The sequence below is a fragment of the Momordica charantia genome (assembly GCF_013281855.1).
Source record: "Momordica charantia cultivar OHB3-1 chromosome 5 unlocalized genomic scaffold, Mcharantia_2.0 BLBB01000005.1, whole genome shotgun sequence".
Taxonomy (NCBI): domain Eukaryota; kingdom Viridiplantae; phylum Streptophyta; class Magnoliopsida; order Cucurbitales; family Cucurbitaceae; genus Momordica; species Momordica charantia.
Window position 1 is genome coordinate 1,510,326 of NW_028275163.1, and position 18,392 is coordinate 1,528,717.

Below are 18,392 nucleotides of genomic sequence, written 5' to 3' on the forward strand. Positions count from 1 at the left end.
TACATTATGTAAAGTGAATTAGGTGGCCCTGCTTAGATTCTGACAACTCTGCATAACACAACAAAGTGAATGAGCATAATTGACAGTAGAAAAGTGCTAATCATTGAGACAATTCTCAGGCTTCAAAAGCACACTGCCTTGAGTTTAAAACTTTTAGAACTCCACTAGAGTGCAGACAATTCTGATCGGTTACTCTCAGCTAAATCCCAAAAAGAAAAAGAAAAATATGAAAACTCTTTCCTAAAGCTCTCACCGAATATGATGCATCAGTAACTTCTTTGAGGAGGCTTGTAAATTGTAAGATGTACACTCAACTTAAGTCCATCCTGTTTGCTAATCTGGTATAAATCTGGGCTTCTTCTGTGATTTCACCAATATATTACAAAAATAAGAGTAAAAGAATTTTCAAATTTTGTACAGTTTGTAAATCTACTGTCAACTGGGAATGATGCAACTCTTCCCTTTTTCATAGTTTGTAAAACCCAGTCTCCCAGTTGAAACAGATCTGTTCATTCCCAAGTTGGAAACCCCATTTTTGTGATTGGATTGGAAATGCTCTTGAACAAATACTTTTGAAGATCCAATTCCCATTTGCATTTCATCTTCCTCTACCTCTTCCTCACTATCTTGACTTTCTCTCAATATATCAGCAACAGAAACCTGCCCTTGCCATGAAAAAGAATCCAAGGAAACTGACCTTCTAAATGGCTGAACAACATCACCAACAACATCATCTTCTCTAACTTGAATCATTCTATCTCTTGGCTCTGAATCTTGACTAACTGATGCAAAACTTTGCCTTTGATTCTTGGAGGAAGCACCATCATTTTCTATCCCCAAAACAGCAGTCTGTTGGCTCACTGTTAAATCCTGCAAATCTTGAACCACTACAACAACTACTGTGTCATTGCTTCTGTGCTGATACTGAAGAGCAGCTGCATTTATGTGTTCTGTTCTTTGAATTTCTTGAGTTGGGGGTGGGAAAAGATTGGTGGGTGAAATGTTGGAGCGGCAGAGAGGGCAAGTGGAGTGAGATTTGAGCCATGTGTCGATGCAGGGAAGATGAAAGGCATGGCTGCACTTTGGCAGCAGCCTTAAGCTCTCATTTTCTTGAAACTCACTCAGGCAAACGGAGCAATCCGTGCCTTCAACTAACCCATCTCCTCGTATGTACTTGCAGACCGTGATGGACTTGATGAGAGCCTCATCCAGGCCTGCTGGAGGAGCTTGGAGCTGGTTTTCATGGCGGATTTGGGCAAGATTCTCTTCATCATCCATTTCCATGGCGGCGGAGGTGGTGGCGGCCCTGTTCCTGCAGTACTTGGAGATGATGGTGTAGTAGCTTACCAAGATGAAGGCGCTGGCCAAGATTCCAATGATGGCGATGATGAGAGGGGAGAAATCAGTGCCAGAATCGCCATTGTTGCCATAGCCAAAAGGTGGAGGTGGTGGGAAGATGATGTAGCACCACTGAGGGCAATATATGCTGCAAATCTCTAAAGAACAGTCCTTGTAAGCATATGGCTGCCATTGATTTGAGTTTCCCACAGAACCCATTTTCCTCTGCCACTTGTAGATCTTGCAGGTACCCCTATTCTCTCTTTTTTCATGTGTTTATGTGGTAAAGACTAGAGAGAGAGAGAGAGAAAGAGGAGAGAGAGTTTGAAGGAGGAGGGGCAGGCAGTAGAAAAAGAAAGCAAAATGGGGGACTTGGATGCAAAGTGAAGGAAAGTGGAGGAGGTAGGAAATTGATATATCACTTATCCTCTCTCTTTCTCTCTCTCTCTTCTTTTTCTTTTTCAATTCTTGTCCTTTCCTTTCACTTTTTTCTTTTGAGTCCTTTCCTTGAGAAACATATCTTGAGCCAAAGAAATAATATCGAAATTAGTTTGTCTAAATTCCTTGTGTGAGGCATTAGGTTTCACTCAAAGTTAAGTGATATCAAGTTTTCCATTGACAAAGGGAAGAAGATGAGTGTAGGTGTGTGTTTGATAAAGCTATAAGTGAACTCTAAGAAAGAAAGGTGGGTGAACTTAGGTAACACTCCCACCTAAATTCTTTTCCCATCCATTGATGTTATTTATAGCCATCTCTTTTGATTTTTCTTCCTCGATTTTTCTCCGATTACCAGAAGAATAACTTTTTCCAGGCATGGACTTGTTTTATCAAACATAAATTTGATATTTTTTTGTTTTAAAAATATGGGAGATTACGATGGAGAATGAAACAGGCCTGGAAATGAAAAGCCTGAGATCATATGGTTTGTAAAATAATTGGACGGTGAAAATAGACGATGGATGTCTTGTTGAATTGATCGAGTTTCTAACTTTTTATTTGGCAGGCAACATTGATAAGGAAGATAAAAATATTAATCAGTACCTCAACAATTTAGGTCTCGTTTGGTAATGTTCCCGTTCCTTGTTCATCGTTTTCAATTTGCTTTAAAAATAAAGAAATAGAAACGTTACCAAACGAGCTCTTAATTATCTTTGAGGAATGTTTTCGATAATATTTTTCCTGAGATTACTATCTTTTTTTACACTATTATAACTTAGAAGTTGTGGATTGTTTTTTCTAATAAATCTATTATGATATCCTTGTATTCCGTCCCACGTGATTAAAATATATAATTTTCGTTTATTTGTACCGATAAATATTTTATAAACATCATTTAAGACAAAATTTTCAAACTTTTTAAAACTTCACTTATTGACAAATGATAGAATAGATTTGTGTAGTCTCGATTCTCTCACTTAATCTCAATCACACATTAAACTAATGATAAAAAAGAGTTTGTTTAAATAAAGTTAATCTCACCTCATTATATTATTATTTTTTTTTAATATAACAAGTGGATGGAAATCAAACTTAGACATTTTTATCAGAAATAGATATCTCAACTAGTTAAATTATGCTCGGTTCACTCATTATATCATAATAATGATGAACTTTTGTTATCAACTCAAACAATTTTACCAATATGAGTATAATTCAATTGGTTAAGATATTTATTTTTGATCAAAAGATTGTAAGTTCAGATTCGACCTCTACATTTAAAAAAAATTACTCAAACAATTTTGTCACACATAATTTTATTGTATATCTCTTACATGAAAATATATATATATATATATATATATATATATATATATATATATAATATGATAATAATAATAATAATAAATAAATAAATGAAGGGACAAAATAAAAGAAGAGAGAAACCTTCCCATCAAGGTTCATATTTTAGGTTCACGTGTAAGCATGTGAGTAGTTGACGTGGCTAATGTTTATTGGCTTGGTGGTTGAAGGCTTAGGAGACTTCTAGAAATGTGCTTTTTTAATGTCGAAGTTAATTTACTTCAAAAAAACACTTCCATAGATTTGATTTCTTTATCATTCAATTCACTCAACTTTAATTTAAATTATTCCGAAATTATGTATAAATCTTCAATTATATTATAACAAATAAATGGTTTACTTCACCCGCATCAGAACAGACTACAAACTCTTGGAGAAAATAAACTAATTATATATATTGAGCTTTACATATGTAATTTTATATTATATTTTTAAAAAATAAATACATTTCCATGTTCGTATTTTAAAATCATTTTAATATAAATAATCTCAACAATAATTGAATATTGGGCAAAGTCAATGCAATTAATTGGTCCTTGCTTCAAAAATAAAAACAAACAAAGAATTGCTACTATAAATTTATACGTGATATTGATTGTTTGCTTGCAATGATAACGATAACTCAACTTTCAAATATTACCTATAAATTTATTATTTGACATTTGAATTGGTTAAAAATGTATTGTGCCATTAGTGGAGTTCTTGAAAAATATATATAGATATATTTAAAAAAAAACTTTAAAAATTATAATATAAACACTATTTGAGGGATAAATAAAAATTCAGTGATATAATTTGATAAATAAGACCTGTAATAATTCTAAAAAAAAGTAATCTATTTCGTTTATTAATTAGTAATTACTATTGCAAACAAAACGCCGACGATAGATAAAAAAACATTAGTTTTAGAAGCATAAAGAACAAATACAAATTTTAATAATAAAAAATATAATTTGGTAATATAACTTTATTGCTTATTTCATTTTTATTCTTTTAAATCCTCCCTGATCAGAAGGTCCAATATTGGACCAAGTTCATTAGCCATTTTTCTGGATGAAGAATGCTTTAATTTAGAGTGTTATCATCATTTCATTACCCATCCGAATTATTTCCCATTTATTATTTTTTCTTGAGAATTTTCAAATAAAAAGTTAATTCTCCGTGATAAATCATCATTTAAAATTCTCCATTCGAAAAGAAAAATTGTTAAATTGATTAAGAACGTCTTATAATTCATAATACAAATTATCAAAAAAAAAAAAAAGAAGAAGAAGAAGAAGAAGAAGTCTATTATTGAGGATGGATGGAATTTACAATTTCACCAAAGTAATATTGAGAATGGAATTATGAGGAAGAAACTAATCAGGAAGAGTATAATTAATATATATATTTTATATATGCATTTGTGTTTATGGAAGGAAAAGAGGTAAAAGAGCAGAAGCAGAAGACCTTTACGATTTATTTGATTTATTAGTTCAGACTGATGGATCATTTTCAAATTGAATTACATCTCATTTGCATAATGAATGAATGATGAGTATCGGCACCATACTCGGAATCGCAAGGGGTTCGTTCGGTCTATACTTTTCCTTTCCTTCTGTCGTCGATTGCCTGCTCGAAACACACATGGGATTCAGAACAAAATCATATATTTGCATCACAAAACATTATACATTGCCTAAAACTCACGTTTGTATAAAGGTTTATTTTGTTGTTTAGGAGACCGTTCTTTAAGAGGGAGCAAAAATGGATATTCTCATCACTCCGCCCCCCAGAGACGCATTCTAGTCGAATTCGGTATCAATTTATGTACATAGGTAAATAGATGATAACTTCTTTACCACCATTAATGGTGTCCATCTACTGATCCTTTAAGATTTGTGCAGTATCTAGTAGAGTTTGGTAGAGAGTACCTTGCTTTGGAACATTCTCATGGTCAACACAAGCGTATCCCGCATCCTACAAGAAAAATCGACATCATAGTCGACTGCATAACTATTAAAGAAACACATGCAATATGAAACTCAAGACCCGATCGGATACAATATGCTTCTTGTTGATTATAGACAATTCTAAAGAAATAAACAGGTTATATGATATTAATTAGCCTGAGAATATTGAACCAACATAAAACTCTCCATAAAATACAGACACGAATATGCAAGTAAAATGGAAACGTTACCGAACGTTGTACGTGTTAAAGGGAAAAGATGATCCATCAGAACATGTCAAAACAAACTGTGTCGAAATCCCAGAAGGAATTTTCATCTGCATCCACAAATATATAATAAAGAAACAAGATAAAACTTTGGGTTTTATTTGAAAATATAATTTAAACTTGTAGGCACCATCACGAGTAAGTTGAGTCTTGATGAGGACATACCGATAACTCCCTTGAATATTTCTCAGCAATTACAACCGATTCTGTGTTTCCCATCTTAATTTGGTAACCAGACCTCCTCAAAGAAATAGATGCTGGCTCCCAATTCTCGGACGAATCGATCTGTACAAAATTAACGAGGAAAAAGCACCGTTGTAAAATATCTAGCATACAAGTTTGATAGTATTCACACATTTTATATCCTATATGACACAGCTCCTTTGGCAAATGAAGAAAGTCGAGATTCGTTTCATCATTCAACTGGCTTACAAACCAAGAGGTTTACTGCCACTCCAAATAATATCATTGATCAACAGTTTATGAGTTATGGTTATATTTTTCGTGTTCCCTTTATTGATTAGGTCTCTTTCTTTTTTTTTTCATCCAAATAGGAAAAAGAACAGTTTATGAGTTATGACTTTATTCGGGGTTCTCTAGATTGAAGTTAAAACCTGGTTCAATAGTAAGCCAGTAAAATTTTCAAGACAATATGAGAGACAAATTTCAATGAAAAAAGATAAATATTTTGGTCAATACTCAATCCTATAAATCTTTTTTTTTTCTTTTTCTCTTTTTCTCTTTTTTGGATACTGTTTTAAAACTGAAGTGGCATAATGGGTAAGAACTCAAGAATGTACGTAAGTACCTATATTGCTTTCTTTTTAAGTGTTGAAATCACCAAGCACCATATTCCTAAAAGCTTGCATTATAATACAGAGTTAGCAGATGGCTAACATATTAAACCAGAAAATTTTGCATGCTAAATGAATAATTGTCAATGATTTGCAAGAAGAGAGTAGAGAAATTGAACTCTAAAGTGGTAAAATTAATATCTATCAAAAATCAAATTAGAAAAATTTCCAAAAACCAAAAAAGTAAATAACACAAATTCAACTAACAAACCAGGTAACCCAACCAAGAAAACATCTAAACCCAGCCAAAAAAATCAAGTAGATAAAAAGTGCTCAAATTCAACATCAAAATCTCCAAATGTAGCAAAAAATCGTTCAATATAATCAAAAGAACCAATACACAAACAAATAATCTTAAAGCCACAAGAATGTAGGTAGCTAAACCTCAAATCTTCAAGAAAATGGAAACCGGCTAATAGAGGTAATAATTTCACAACATATTTTAAGGCTAAATCTGACTCGCGTAGCTAAGTATACAGCGAAGAAATTAATTTTTCTCACATATTTACTTATATGAGATAAACCTACCAGCAATAGGACATTAAACGTGGCTTGTCCCTTTGAAAGATATGTATCAATCTCCAATTGCATGTCCGGATCTATAATAGAACCAATCAGAAATCTCAAGGAGTATACAAAAAATAGCTGATATATAACAATGTTAATCAACTAACGAATCAAAATAGTTTACACAAGGTACCATGATAGATCAAACATTTTTAATATAGCAAAAGTCAAGGATCTTAAAGTAGGGAAAAAGGAAAGAAAAAAAAATTTTATGGCAACTAAGATTTTCTGCCAACCTTTCATCACAGTCTGCTCTTAGAGGTGATAAACACAAACTTATGGTGATGTTTCTAAATTTTTAATTAACTTACCACATTTTATTTTGTTCTGATCATTAGCAAAAAGCTTGACCAGTTCCCCCTGATAATTGGAAAAAAAATTAAAGAGTAAAAAACAGGAAGACATTGTAATCATATTAATCACAATGATTTTGCACAGAGAGTGATAGGGATTTGAAAAGGAGGAAACTTGAAAGGAAATACTTCAGATAAGACTTCAAAACTAAATGCAGAATCTTGGAAGCAAACTGAATGGCTTTTCTGAATTTCATATACTAATAGCATGTACATTTGAATTTTTATCACAATCCAAAGTAGTCTTGTTAGAAAACCTGATGGCCTTTGTCATCCATTGGTATGCACTCGACCGCGATTAGTTTGTCAACATCATCAGCTGCAACAACGTATTCTGGATTTGTAGCTCCTAAATATTAAAAAAAAATAATAATCAAAGATGAGAAAAAGTCAATATAACAAACTAGTCGTAATCAGTAACAACATATGCACCAAAAAGTAAAGTAACCAGAGTGTCACATTGAAAAGGAAAGATATTTTTCGGTTTGCATTTTCAATAAAGTCAAGTCCATTTGCTTTGTTACTAGAATATCTAAATTCTATTTGTTCAAAATTTATAAGGTAGATGAAGTACTCTTTTGTCATTGTTTTTCTTTTCTTTTGTGGTGCCTTCTCCTCTTCATATTTTATTGTATATTTTTCAGTTTCAAAAAATAAAAGGGGGAAAAAAAAAGATGAGAGAGTAAGAATACCATCTGAAGCATCCTGCAAAGTCAAATTCATTTCCATTACCTTCAATATACTGCCTTGTGCCATCCTCAAGATGCCAAACCCACTGACACAGAGATTTATATTATTGATCTATGAATATTCCATATGCATTCACAAATCTTTGTTGATCTTCATTTAAATGATTTCAGAACATGGCACCTGAAATATACAAAGAGAAGTCCCTCGAGTAGGATATCCGCATGCAAGAAGTCTGCCCCCTGGTGTAGCGTCACCGACTATTTGAAAATTCTCGATGCTGGGTCCCTCTGAATTGAAACTTCATGTCTTAGTAAAGTCCTGGTTATACGCAGTCGTGTATGGATCACCTTATGGAAAAGAAATAGCAAACTCACCAACTGTTACAGGGTGGTTATATCTCTCGTCAGTCATATAACGTTGCATTTCCACGGCATCATCATCAACTGGAGGGGTAATAGCACCAGGCACCTCCCTACGACAATATGTTTTTATGGTTGACGGATAATAGACAATTTCCATTAGTGCAGGAATCAAAATTTCTATATATAGGTGTTTGTAGATACTTTTGTGCTATTACAAAATTCAAGTTGAAAGTTAATATAGTTTTGTAACAGGCTTTCAGTTTGAAACCAGATAAAGAAGGTTCCAAGTGTAAAAAGTACATAAACAACAAACGTCCTAATAACTTTATCTTTTTTAAAATAAAATGGAAAGTTCAATATAAGTAGATAAGGGAAAAAAATGGGAGAGAGAGAGAGAGAAGAGGAAAGAAGAAAAAAGAGTTCCATAAAACTTGTCTGATAGGGGTGTGTGTGTGTGTAAATGACCATAAATTTTGTAAGACTTTCATAAAAATAAGTTTTTGAGCCTTGAAGCTAACAACAATTTGTCTCAAGTTGGTTGGCCAATTGATTGTTGATTTGATAACACCATTGTGGTGCATGACTTTAAGATATGTTGCACTTCGCAATTTCCCTAGGCATTCTTTTCAGTTCAAATTAAGATACTTTATATTTATGATTGGTTGTCAGCCAAAAATCTTGTTCGAACTCAAGGCGTTCATACTAGAATTTAGAATTTAGAATATAGAATGTCATACCTGCCAGCATAGAATAAAGGGTCTGGAGAATTGTCATAGTTCACAGGTTGGTACATTTCGGGTTTTAGAATAAAGTCTGCTGCTCCTGGAATTTTATTTTGTACCCTAGATGTAAACACATCTTCAGTTGTTCCCAAATGCTGCATGCAACATGGATGAAAATTAAATGAGTGGAAAGTTCGTAAAAGCAAAGGAAAACAGACATAGTAGTCAAGTTCCATTTAATAGTACCTCAGCTTTGGGAGGATGTTGGTATTTTACATTTCCCAAATCAGCGTTCTCTCTTCTTTGATATTGATATCCACTCTCAAAAAACTTCAAATCAGTATTCTCTCTTCTTTGATATTGATATCCACCCTCAAAATGATTTTCAGCAAGAGATGCTAGTTCTCCAATTTTATCCTGTGACGAAAAGAAGCACAGCCTGTATTATAATAATTTATCAATTTCAAGCAACAGTTCATTGCTAAGAAAAACTTTAACAAGGAGGATGGAAATTAGAACAGTTTATGGAATTGCATTTCTGGCTTTAACGAAATTGGTTGACATTTTTTTTGAGTTAAATGTCTTGGCAAAAATAGGACATTTGACAAAGTTGATTGTCTGGCTCAACAAGAATGCAGTCCAATAAAACATTAATGTAATTGGATGATAGTTTAAAATCTCTTCTTATATTATTTCATGTAAACCGTCAAAAGAGATTATTTTTTTATTACTATCATGGTGAGTCAAGAAGAGCAGTGGAATTTTGTCATATCAAACATGTCATCCCAACTCATTCTCTTATCATTAAATATTCTATTGTTCCTCTGTCCATAAGCCACAAAATTGTCACTATAGCATTATAGAGAAAAGATTAACACTCCATGGAGAAGAAATAACTGAAGCAATAATAGAAAGGAATGCTAGTAGATGGAGTTGCAATCATACATAGCAAAACATTTTACCATCTTGGTTGGGCAACTCATAACTTAGAAAGAAAAGCAACAAATTTCAATATTAGCAAACTTACATGCGAAGTTCTGATCTTTCGCTGCAACTGATCATGAAGCAGCTGCAAAGATTTGAGGGAAAAAAAGGTAAAGCAAAGTGAAAGGGAATGAAGACACTATTAAAAAAATCCAAATCCTAAACTATTTCACATCAAATTCCCATTAAGCAAAAACAGTACTTTGACTTGGGAGCATTCTTTAATTAGGTCCCAAGACAAATTAGATTCATTGAAGTGGGCACATGAATTTCATGCATTCCGCTTAGAGATTTCAACCAAATTTATTTCCAGCATTCATTTGGATTAAGGATGGGCAACATATCAGCAAGAAAGTGGGATTAGTTTCAAGCTTTATAATGTAAAGAACTTACCTTCACACTGTTGGTTATAACAGAGGCATTTATGACATGTGGCCAAATACCATATTCTGCCAAAAGCCCAAGCAATGATGACATGTAGAGATATCTCTCATCATCCACAGCCTATTGGAGAATGAAAATGAAACCATTCAGCATTTAGCAGATATAAACTTCCAATTGGTAGCAACTATGGTCGCAAAGGAACCATTGAACATTTTAATGACACGTAGAGAGACGGAATAGGTGCACAATTTTGAATTTTTTTTTCAGTTTAATGTTGGAGCTCCTTGTCTAAACAATTGTCATCAAACTAGAAAGCTTCAGCTTAATTTGCCACGAATTCAAATATGTTTTTAAGAGAGGTGAAAAAATCAGTAATGAAATTGTACAAAAACAAGAATAATTTTTAAAAATAGAAAACTAAAAATGAAAGTTACAACACCTTCTTTTTTTCGTTTCGGTATTCTCTATGGAGTTTTGGCTTGGGTGGATATTTCCATCTTTTCTCTCGTTTTGGTTGATAATTGTTTCTTTATTTGAAGCTTCATTTTTATCCATTAAATGCTCAAGTTACATACAAGGTATCGGATGGAGATGACCTGGGAAAGAAACTAAAACATACCTTTAATTCATTAGTCAATTTTAAGTTCTCTTCAAGATCCCCTTTTCTGTATCCCAACTCATTGAAGGCAGACGTAATGACTTCAGTTTGCTTCTCATCAACTGCCTGTTACACAATGCGAAAATAATTATGGTCTCCAAACCAAAATGCTAAAAACCGCTGAATGAGGAGAAAACTGAAAACAAAGACCAACCATTCTTATGTCTGAAAACTTCCTCTCTAATGCATACTTCTCATTCAATAGTCGCAACTCCTTTCACCACAGAGATTTCTCATGTAAGGTATATGAGATGTTGAAATGAGTAGAATCCAGAGTCATCTAAGAAATTTATACCTTCAAACAAGCTACTGCAATTTGTTGACGAAGAAGTTGAATCTCCCCTTCCTGTGCTCTTACCCGTGAAGACAGTTCCTATGTACAACTATAAGAACTCTAAAATGTTGCAGATGGCTTAAATTCAAAATCTGAGCAAATTGTACACAGAAGGCCATACCATAGCTTCTTGGTCTTGATGATTATTGAAATTCAACACTTTCAGATTATTTGAAGCAAGAGATCTTTCAAAATTGTGCCAGCAGAAAAAATTGTATTAGTGATATGCACAAAGCATCTGCTATTTAAGCCATTAACCATACTCATTTCCCTACTTAACCCTCCTTAAATGATCTGAAGAGACTAAATTAGTGAGCAAAAAATATAAAAACCTACAAGCAAAACATAATTAGAGCTATCGCCTTGCTATTATACGGGATTTTGCAGGGCGAACCCCATTATCATTAAGCCCATGCAGGGAGCTATGGGTAGACGACATCAGATCGGAAGTTCAAGTTCTTTACTATGGCAACTTCTGATTGCATCAGCAGAAACATTGTCCATCACAATAGACAGAATCTCGCACTCTACATAATTTGATGTCCTTACACCATAGACGGAAAATTTTGCATGTTTTATCCACACAGCTTCAAATCAAGGGTGTGTCCATCAATTCAAAAGGACGAGTAGTGAAATACTGCAGTGTATCAATACAACAAAAGAAAAAATGTACAGAGACTTTTTTTTGCTAAAAAAATGTTCCATCTTCTACGCTAGAGATTTAGAAGAAGCATGTACTTCCACCCTACCATAATTGTAACTGATGTCATGTCATATCAAAATTATACTGCAGCTCTGAAAGGGCAAAATATATTTAGATGAACAAATGAATTTAGATTCTGCTAAAAGATGGGGAGCACTGAGCAGCGGGTTCCTAGGTTTTTTTTTTTAATGAACAGTATTATGATAGGAATTCAAATACTTTCTTAGAGTCGTTTAGGTTATACACCAACTTTCTTCTTTATTTTTTGTCCAACATATATGAATGAATACTTTAAGACTATTCTGCAGTAGAGCTGAAAAAATCAAAAGCCCAAAACATGTCTGCACAAAAGACAGATTCCCAATTCCCCCGTAGATAAAATTTCGCTTCACTAATTATTCCTCACCATCTCTACTTTTTTCTCATGAAAAATTATAATCCATGTGAATCTAATGAAATACTTGTGGAGTATGTTTTAACATAAATCTACAGCAAGGTTCTGAACAATTTGATGAGTAAGAATTCGAAGCAGGGATTTGGAATGGCAACCAATGGTGGAATTTGAAGATTTTCAAGGAAGAACTTAAATGGCTGGTTCAACTCGTCAACCAAAGCACCACTGCGCTAAAATTCAGGAAGCCGATCAAATTTATAACATTCTCCTAATCCAGCTAGATTATGATTTACAACCAGTCCAACCCAGAAAAATTATAGCGATTAAAATTAGTAAAACGATGAACAAAGTCCATATCAGATGCATCTTCGTAGAACTAAAAAACATACAAATCATATTGAGATTCAATCACGGCTTCCGAAAGAAACCCTCAAACTGAAAAATGAAAATGAATGTAACAGGAGGGAGAAACAGCATCCCCGCCATATCGAGCAGAAATGCCTTATTCGGAATGGGATTGAATCATCAGCCATTAATTAAGCAGTTTAGGAAGTACCCAGATAATGATTAAGCAGTAGATGGCTCGAGAGGTGTCGTGCTCGGATTCTTGAGGAGGAAATATTGCCAAATCGAGCTGCGTACGAGCCAAAAACAGTAAGAAGGCGCAAGAAGAGAGGTGTGGAAGTCAAATCAGTGAGGGGTTGGTTATGAAAAATTAATCCATGAATTTCCTCCACGTATAATCGCGGATTCCTTCTCGATTTCCTCGAATATGATAAACATAAACAAAAGAAAATTATAATTTAAATTTTATCATAGACGACGCAAGTAAAAGTCAAACCCAAAACCGAAAGTCTTGTGCTCCCACTATTTGTGTAATTATGTTCCGGCGTATATATTGGAGAAGAAAATGGAGGAAGTTCATATGTAAGGCCTCATTTTGTTCTCCATTACATTTTTTTTATTTGTATTTTTTTTTTCAACAACATTTGGAGATTTGAGACTCTTGAGTTAGGATTAAGTTTGCATTATTATTATTTTTAAATATTTATTTATTTTATTATCTTGTGCAAATTTAAAAGAATGGATGTATCTGTTTTTTAATAAATTTAAATGTGTGTCAAGAGGCTCCCTTTTTTTTGTTAGCGACATTGTTGTTTATTCAAGATCCAACAACGTTCTTTTTTATACATAGACAGTGACGGATCCATAGATTTCGTTCTAAGGGGATTTCATTAAATGGTAGATTCGTAACTTTATGTTTGGAGCATTCGTTGATGTAGAAATATGTTTGAACATATTTGGTAATATCGATATTAATTTATGTATTTTTAATGTTAATTTGGTTAAATTATTTTATGTCGGAACACGTATTCATATAGAGATAATTTTAAACACATTTGGTGTATATCGATATTAGTTGATGTATTTTGATCTTAAGCTGGTTAATTTGCAAATTTTGATTCTTAAACTTTTAATGTTGTGTTTAATAGGTCGCTTGACTTTAAAAATTTATAATCATTTCTTAACTTAGATTTGTATTACTGGGTTGTTAAACTTTAAGATGTATAAAAGGGATTTTGAACTTGTAATTTTATGCATAATTACGAATCTATTGGACGTAAAATTGTGAAATTTGAAAACCTACCAAATACAAAATTAAAAGCTAAAAAATTCATTACTTATAGGATACGTCAACGTAAGTCGAACTCAACTAAATAAGATATATATCTTCAACAAATATGTCGTTAATTTAAACTCTCACTCACATGTTGTTGTACTAACAGAAAAATAAAAAATAAAAGTAACAAATCATTAAATACAATCTAAAAGATTTATAATTTAAACTATCAAGTCTAGTCAATAGAACACGTGACTAAAGTTTTTATATAAATGTAAAAGAACCCTACGAATATTTATTATTATTTGACATTTGTACGTATTGTGTGGATGGTTTTAAAAAAACATGGTCTACAATGTAATTTTACAAATACATGGCAAAGTCTATATTGTTTATTTTAATTAAAAAACAAAGTTTTTCAAATAAAATACAAATAATAAGCCTCGAAAAGGTTGAATGTGAGTAACGTAACATTTCGGTCTATCAGATGATTAAGACATATCTATTCAATTAAAATGTCGAATTTAAATCCTTACATGTTCTTGGTGAAACAATGTCGTCGATCATAATTAGGTAAATGAAAGGATTGAATTCAATCGTTGATGGTGAGAGGTCGGTTTAGATGGGATACAAAGAATATGATTGGTCGAATTAACAATTATGATGGTTTTGTTTTTTAGTATAACATGTGGGGTGAGAATTTGAATTCACTATTTTTTTAATAGAGATATGTACTTTAACCAGTTGAAATATGTTCGGATTGACAAATATATTTTTATTGTGCCAATGCAATATTATATATATCAATGAAGAATTATATATTAACTGTACCAAAAACAAATAAATAAACATGTATATAAATATTTGTGTTAGCTTAGCTCAAGATTAATAAAAGCAAAATATTCCAATCTTATTTATTTTTATAATTACTATTAAAATTTGATAGTTAATTATTTTTATTTTAGTTTTACATGTAATGTAACGACAGTAAGTCAATCATCCTTTCTCAATATCTAAATATCTTACTCAATAATATAAACCAGACCTAAACAAAAATAATAATCCCAAAGCTTGAGATTATAATAATGATAGTCTTTTTTTGGTAGAGATACAAGTATATTTTAAAATTAATCTTGTTTTTTTCGAAAAAATAAGAAGAAGTATATATATATATATGTATATTTTAAAATTTATTTAATTAATAGATAAAAGAAAAAAAGAAAACACAATTACAATTTTAATAGTTGATGTACAATCTAATTACGGTAAATTCAAGTGGCAACCCCATTTAAATTGGAGGTTCACTTAAATTAAAAACAGAGGTCAACTATTAAAATCACAACTTTACCTAAATGATATACATCTATTATATATCTATATATGTGATATAAATATGACATAGATATGAGTGTCTGATATACTTACAATATGTATATAGTATACATCTGTTATATTACTGATATGGGTGTTTATTAAATAAATATGTAAGGTGTTTATTAAATAAATATGTAATATACATCTAATATACTGGTGTCTCTTATATTAAAAAAATAAAAGTAAGGTAAAATGACAATTTTTTTTTTGACATTACAAAATTTTGATTTAATTACATATATGTTATCTTGTTTATATATATATATATATATATATATATATATATATATATATATATATATATTTCCTCTCTCTTTTTATACGATTTTTTAATCTATCTATTATATAAATGAGTTGAACATATGTACGACGTCAGACGAACTGCTTCTCCACAAGTACTTGGAATTCTGAGCGAGAGAGAGTTGAATCAATTGGAGGAATGTGGATTTGATCCAAACAGGATGAAAATCATCAACTTGCGTAGAAGTCCAAATCTGTTCACCACGGTTCGATTCTTGCTCATATTAGGGTTCCTTTTCTCGCAATCAAGCCCTACAGCTCTCGCCAAATCTCGCCGTCCAGTCACTGTAAGACTTCCGATCACTCCATATCAACTCGTTCGTCTTTCGAAGTTGTAATTGTCTTCCGTTTTCTCTCGATTCTACTGAATCTTGTCAATTATTCAGGATGCTGAAACCAAGCAGAAGAAGCAGGAGTGCTACACTGATATTGAGAGGTGAGCATTTTTTTCGAGCTATTTTTAGGGTTTCTTTTCCTCTCTCGAACTGAACGTAGTTAGAAAATTATCTGAGAAATTTAGAAGGTGATGCCCCCTTCCTGTTTGTATTCTTCCGGCTTATTTGGTTTGGTTGGCTGCTATAATGTATTGCAAATTTGCAGCGGGTTGTGGGGTTGGAACTGCAAATCTTCAGCTATCGAAAAGGAAAACTGTGCCCTACGATGTCTTTCTCCTACTTGTTATGATCTAGTATATGGCAGTGATCCGGTGAGCCAATTTTCGTTTTATTGTCCTCTGTTACTCGTGGTTTTTCTTCTCTCACTGCTTTTCATTAATTTCTGAGTCAATTTTTACGCGTTGGACTTGTATTGATGCAGCTCGAGGAAGGAGAGAAGGACCTTGCTAGGAGTCAAGAGTATAAGTATTGTATCTATAAGTAAGTTCAGCATTTTTTTTTCAATTTTCCAGAAAATAAAGTGGGCCATTTCTCATTTTAATTATTGGCTTCGATATTCCTGATAGTGTCAATTTTTTTAAACTTTCAATCATAAATACATTGCTCGATAAGTGGGTAATCCAAATAAACTTCAATGCTACAAGAAGCTCTGTTCTTAATGGGATGCAGGAATTAAAAACTGTAATCTAATTCATTTTGTCTCCATATTTAGATATGAGATAGGAGATGGGTATCAAGCTTGTTGGTTGATTGCATTAGTGTTTTGGTGTTGGGTATTTAAATCAATTTGAAGGATTTTGGGACTCCATCAGCTTGCATAACCTGGAAGAAGACATGGGTAGAAATTTGACATTCATGTTTGATATTGAGATTTTTGGTTCTTATGAAATACCAGACTGTCTTTTCACCTTGAGGGTGGTAAGATCATCTAAGAAATCTATATGCATTTCGTAGTGGCAGTTGTCCCCTTATACAATTTCCACTGTCCACCCCATCCCCTCCAACCATTTGAATAGGAAGTGTAATGTATCCCGACGTGTTCATATGTCATGCGTTCTTAATCCAGTCCATAGGTGTGGAAGAGACATTGATGGTAAGGAGCTTTGACATCTGATATTGCAATCTGTTGTCTTTGGATGGCTGGAAAGGAATCTAGTCACTGCTTATATTGTAGTTGCTACTTAACTGGCGAGCTATGGTCTGTAAATCACTATACATTTATAATATGTTTCGTGTGCTACCAAATCAGAGATCTTCCACCATACTTGGACATAAGTTTGAATCTTCAAGGATTCAAGAATCAAAATTGTATCACTTGGCGGGAATGTATACAAACCATGGTGGTCACCCCCTAAAATTTAAAATCTTATGAATTTTCTCGACAACTTAATGTAATAGGGTCGGACAATTGCCAAATTGAGGTCGGTCTCAATTCCCTAATGCATCACTTTCCAATAGTTCTCCCCATTCTTTGCTTTACTTCTCGTCTCCCCTTCTTGATTTCATTAGGAGTAGTGTTTGTGTGGTTGACCAAGAGAAACTTGATGTAAATAAGATATGTGCATCTCAACATTACACATTTGGTTGTCAATTATATTTCAATCTCAACTTATATTTGTGATTGATCTAGCATGGATGAACCTTGTAGAGTTTCAGGATTTGGGATTTGTTGAATGTTCAAAAGTAGCTTAGCTTAGAGCTTTGCAACAATTGGTTTAGAGAACTAGTTTAAGGTGTGAATCTTTTGTTTATTTGCAGGTTGTCAATGGGGGAGAGTTTGGAGGGTATTAAGGGCTCATTTGACTACTGATTTCTGTCTGTACTCCAGAGATCTATGTTATAATTGAATGCACACCATTAACTAACTGTGTGGTGTTTCATTATGACCAGTTCTTCTGTTCAAAATCTAAGGTACAAATCCAGTCCCTAATTCTTCTTCTTTTTCTTCCTCCATTCTTTTATTTACAAGAAAAAAAAAGGGAAATATGATATGATAACACTTTACAGTATCAACGAAAATCTTGAAATGGGAAGCACAGGAACTTATACAAATTTGAATTAATGAGTGGATTTTTAACCTTAGCTTCAATTGATTATTCATTATTTTTAATAGTCATGTTCTTTTTTAAATATTATTTGGGCCAACTTTTGGTAACTTTTGGTTCATTTTGTTTCGCTCTCAAAATGTCTATTTTGGTATTTTTAGTTTTGAAATATCAATTTTGGTCTCTATATACTTTTAAAAAGTGACAATTTTAATCCCTTCATTTTTATTTTTGTCTCATTCTTCCAATCATAATTTTAGTATGACACTTAACTCGTTAAAGTTCTTGAAATGTAG

At 32.6% G+C, this 18,392-nt stretch overlaps 3 protein-coding genes across 8 annotated transcripts; 1 reads left to right on the forward strand and 2 right to left on the reverse strand.

Annotated features, from left to right (window-relative positions):
• Positions 1-79: 79 nt before the first annotated feature.
• On the reverse strand, positions 80-2,366 carry LOC111016068 (RING/U-box superfamily protein). Its single transcript, XM_022291344.2, has one exon. The coding sequence runs from the start codon at positions 1,555-1,557 to the stop codon at positions 436-438; it is 1,122 nt and encodes a 373-aa protein (XP_022147036.1). The 5' UTR covers positions 1,558-2,366; the 3' UTR covers positions 80-435.
• Positions 2,367-4,565: 2,199 nt separating this feature from the next.
• Positions 4,566-13,210, reverse strand: LOC111016067 (uncharacterized). 6 transcript variants are annotated; one of them, XM_088123624.1, is made up of 20 exons: positions 12,918-13,210; positions 11,627-11,851; positions 11,386-11,449; positions 11,226-11,303; positions 11,085-11,144; positions 10,892-10,996; positions 10,282-10,392; positions 9,932-9,973; positions 9,151-9,321; positions 8,920-9,059; positions 8,195-8,292; positions 8,001-8,107; positions 7,863-7,905; positions 7,388-7,479; positions 7,089-7,137; positions 6,739-6,809; positions 5,522-5,641; positions 5,321-5,406; positions 5,052-5,097; positions 4,566-4,749 (listed from the first exon to the last, which is right to left on the reverse strand). In XM_088123624.1, the coding sequence occupies exons 2-20, from the start codon at positions 11,701-11,703 to the stop codon at positions 4,717-4,719; spliced, it is 1,593 nt and encodes a 530-aa protein (XP_087979750.1). In that variant the 5' UTR covers positions 11,704-11,851; positions 12,918-13,210; the 3' UTR covers positions 4,566-4,716. The 6 variants fall into 6 exon arrangements, 5 of the variants coding, with proteins under 5 accessions (XP_087979750.1, XP_022147032.1, XP_022147033.1 ...); XM_022291340.2 differs by lacking the exon at positions 11,627-11,851 and having other exon boundaries at positions 12,918-13,206; XM_022291341.2 differs by lacking the exons at positions 11,627-11,851; positions 12,918-13,210 and adding an exon at positions 12,751-12,904.
• A 2,491-nt stretch (positions 13,211-15,701) lies between these two features.
• On the forward strand, positions 15,702-17,961 carry LOC111016066 (uncharacterized). Its single transcript, XM_022291338.2, has 5 exons — positions 15,702-15,943; positions 16,043-16,092; positions 16,257-16,362; positions 16,473-16,531; positions 17,810-17,961. Exons 1-5 carry the CDS (start codon positions 15,719-15,721, stop codon positions 17,859-17,861), a joined length of 492 nt encoding a protein of 163 aa, XP_022147030.1. The 5' UTR covers positions 15,702-15,718; the 3' UTR covers positions 17,862-17,961.
• Positions 17,962-18,392: the final 431 nt, after the last annotated feature.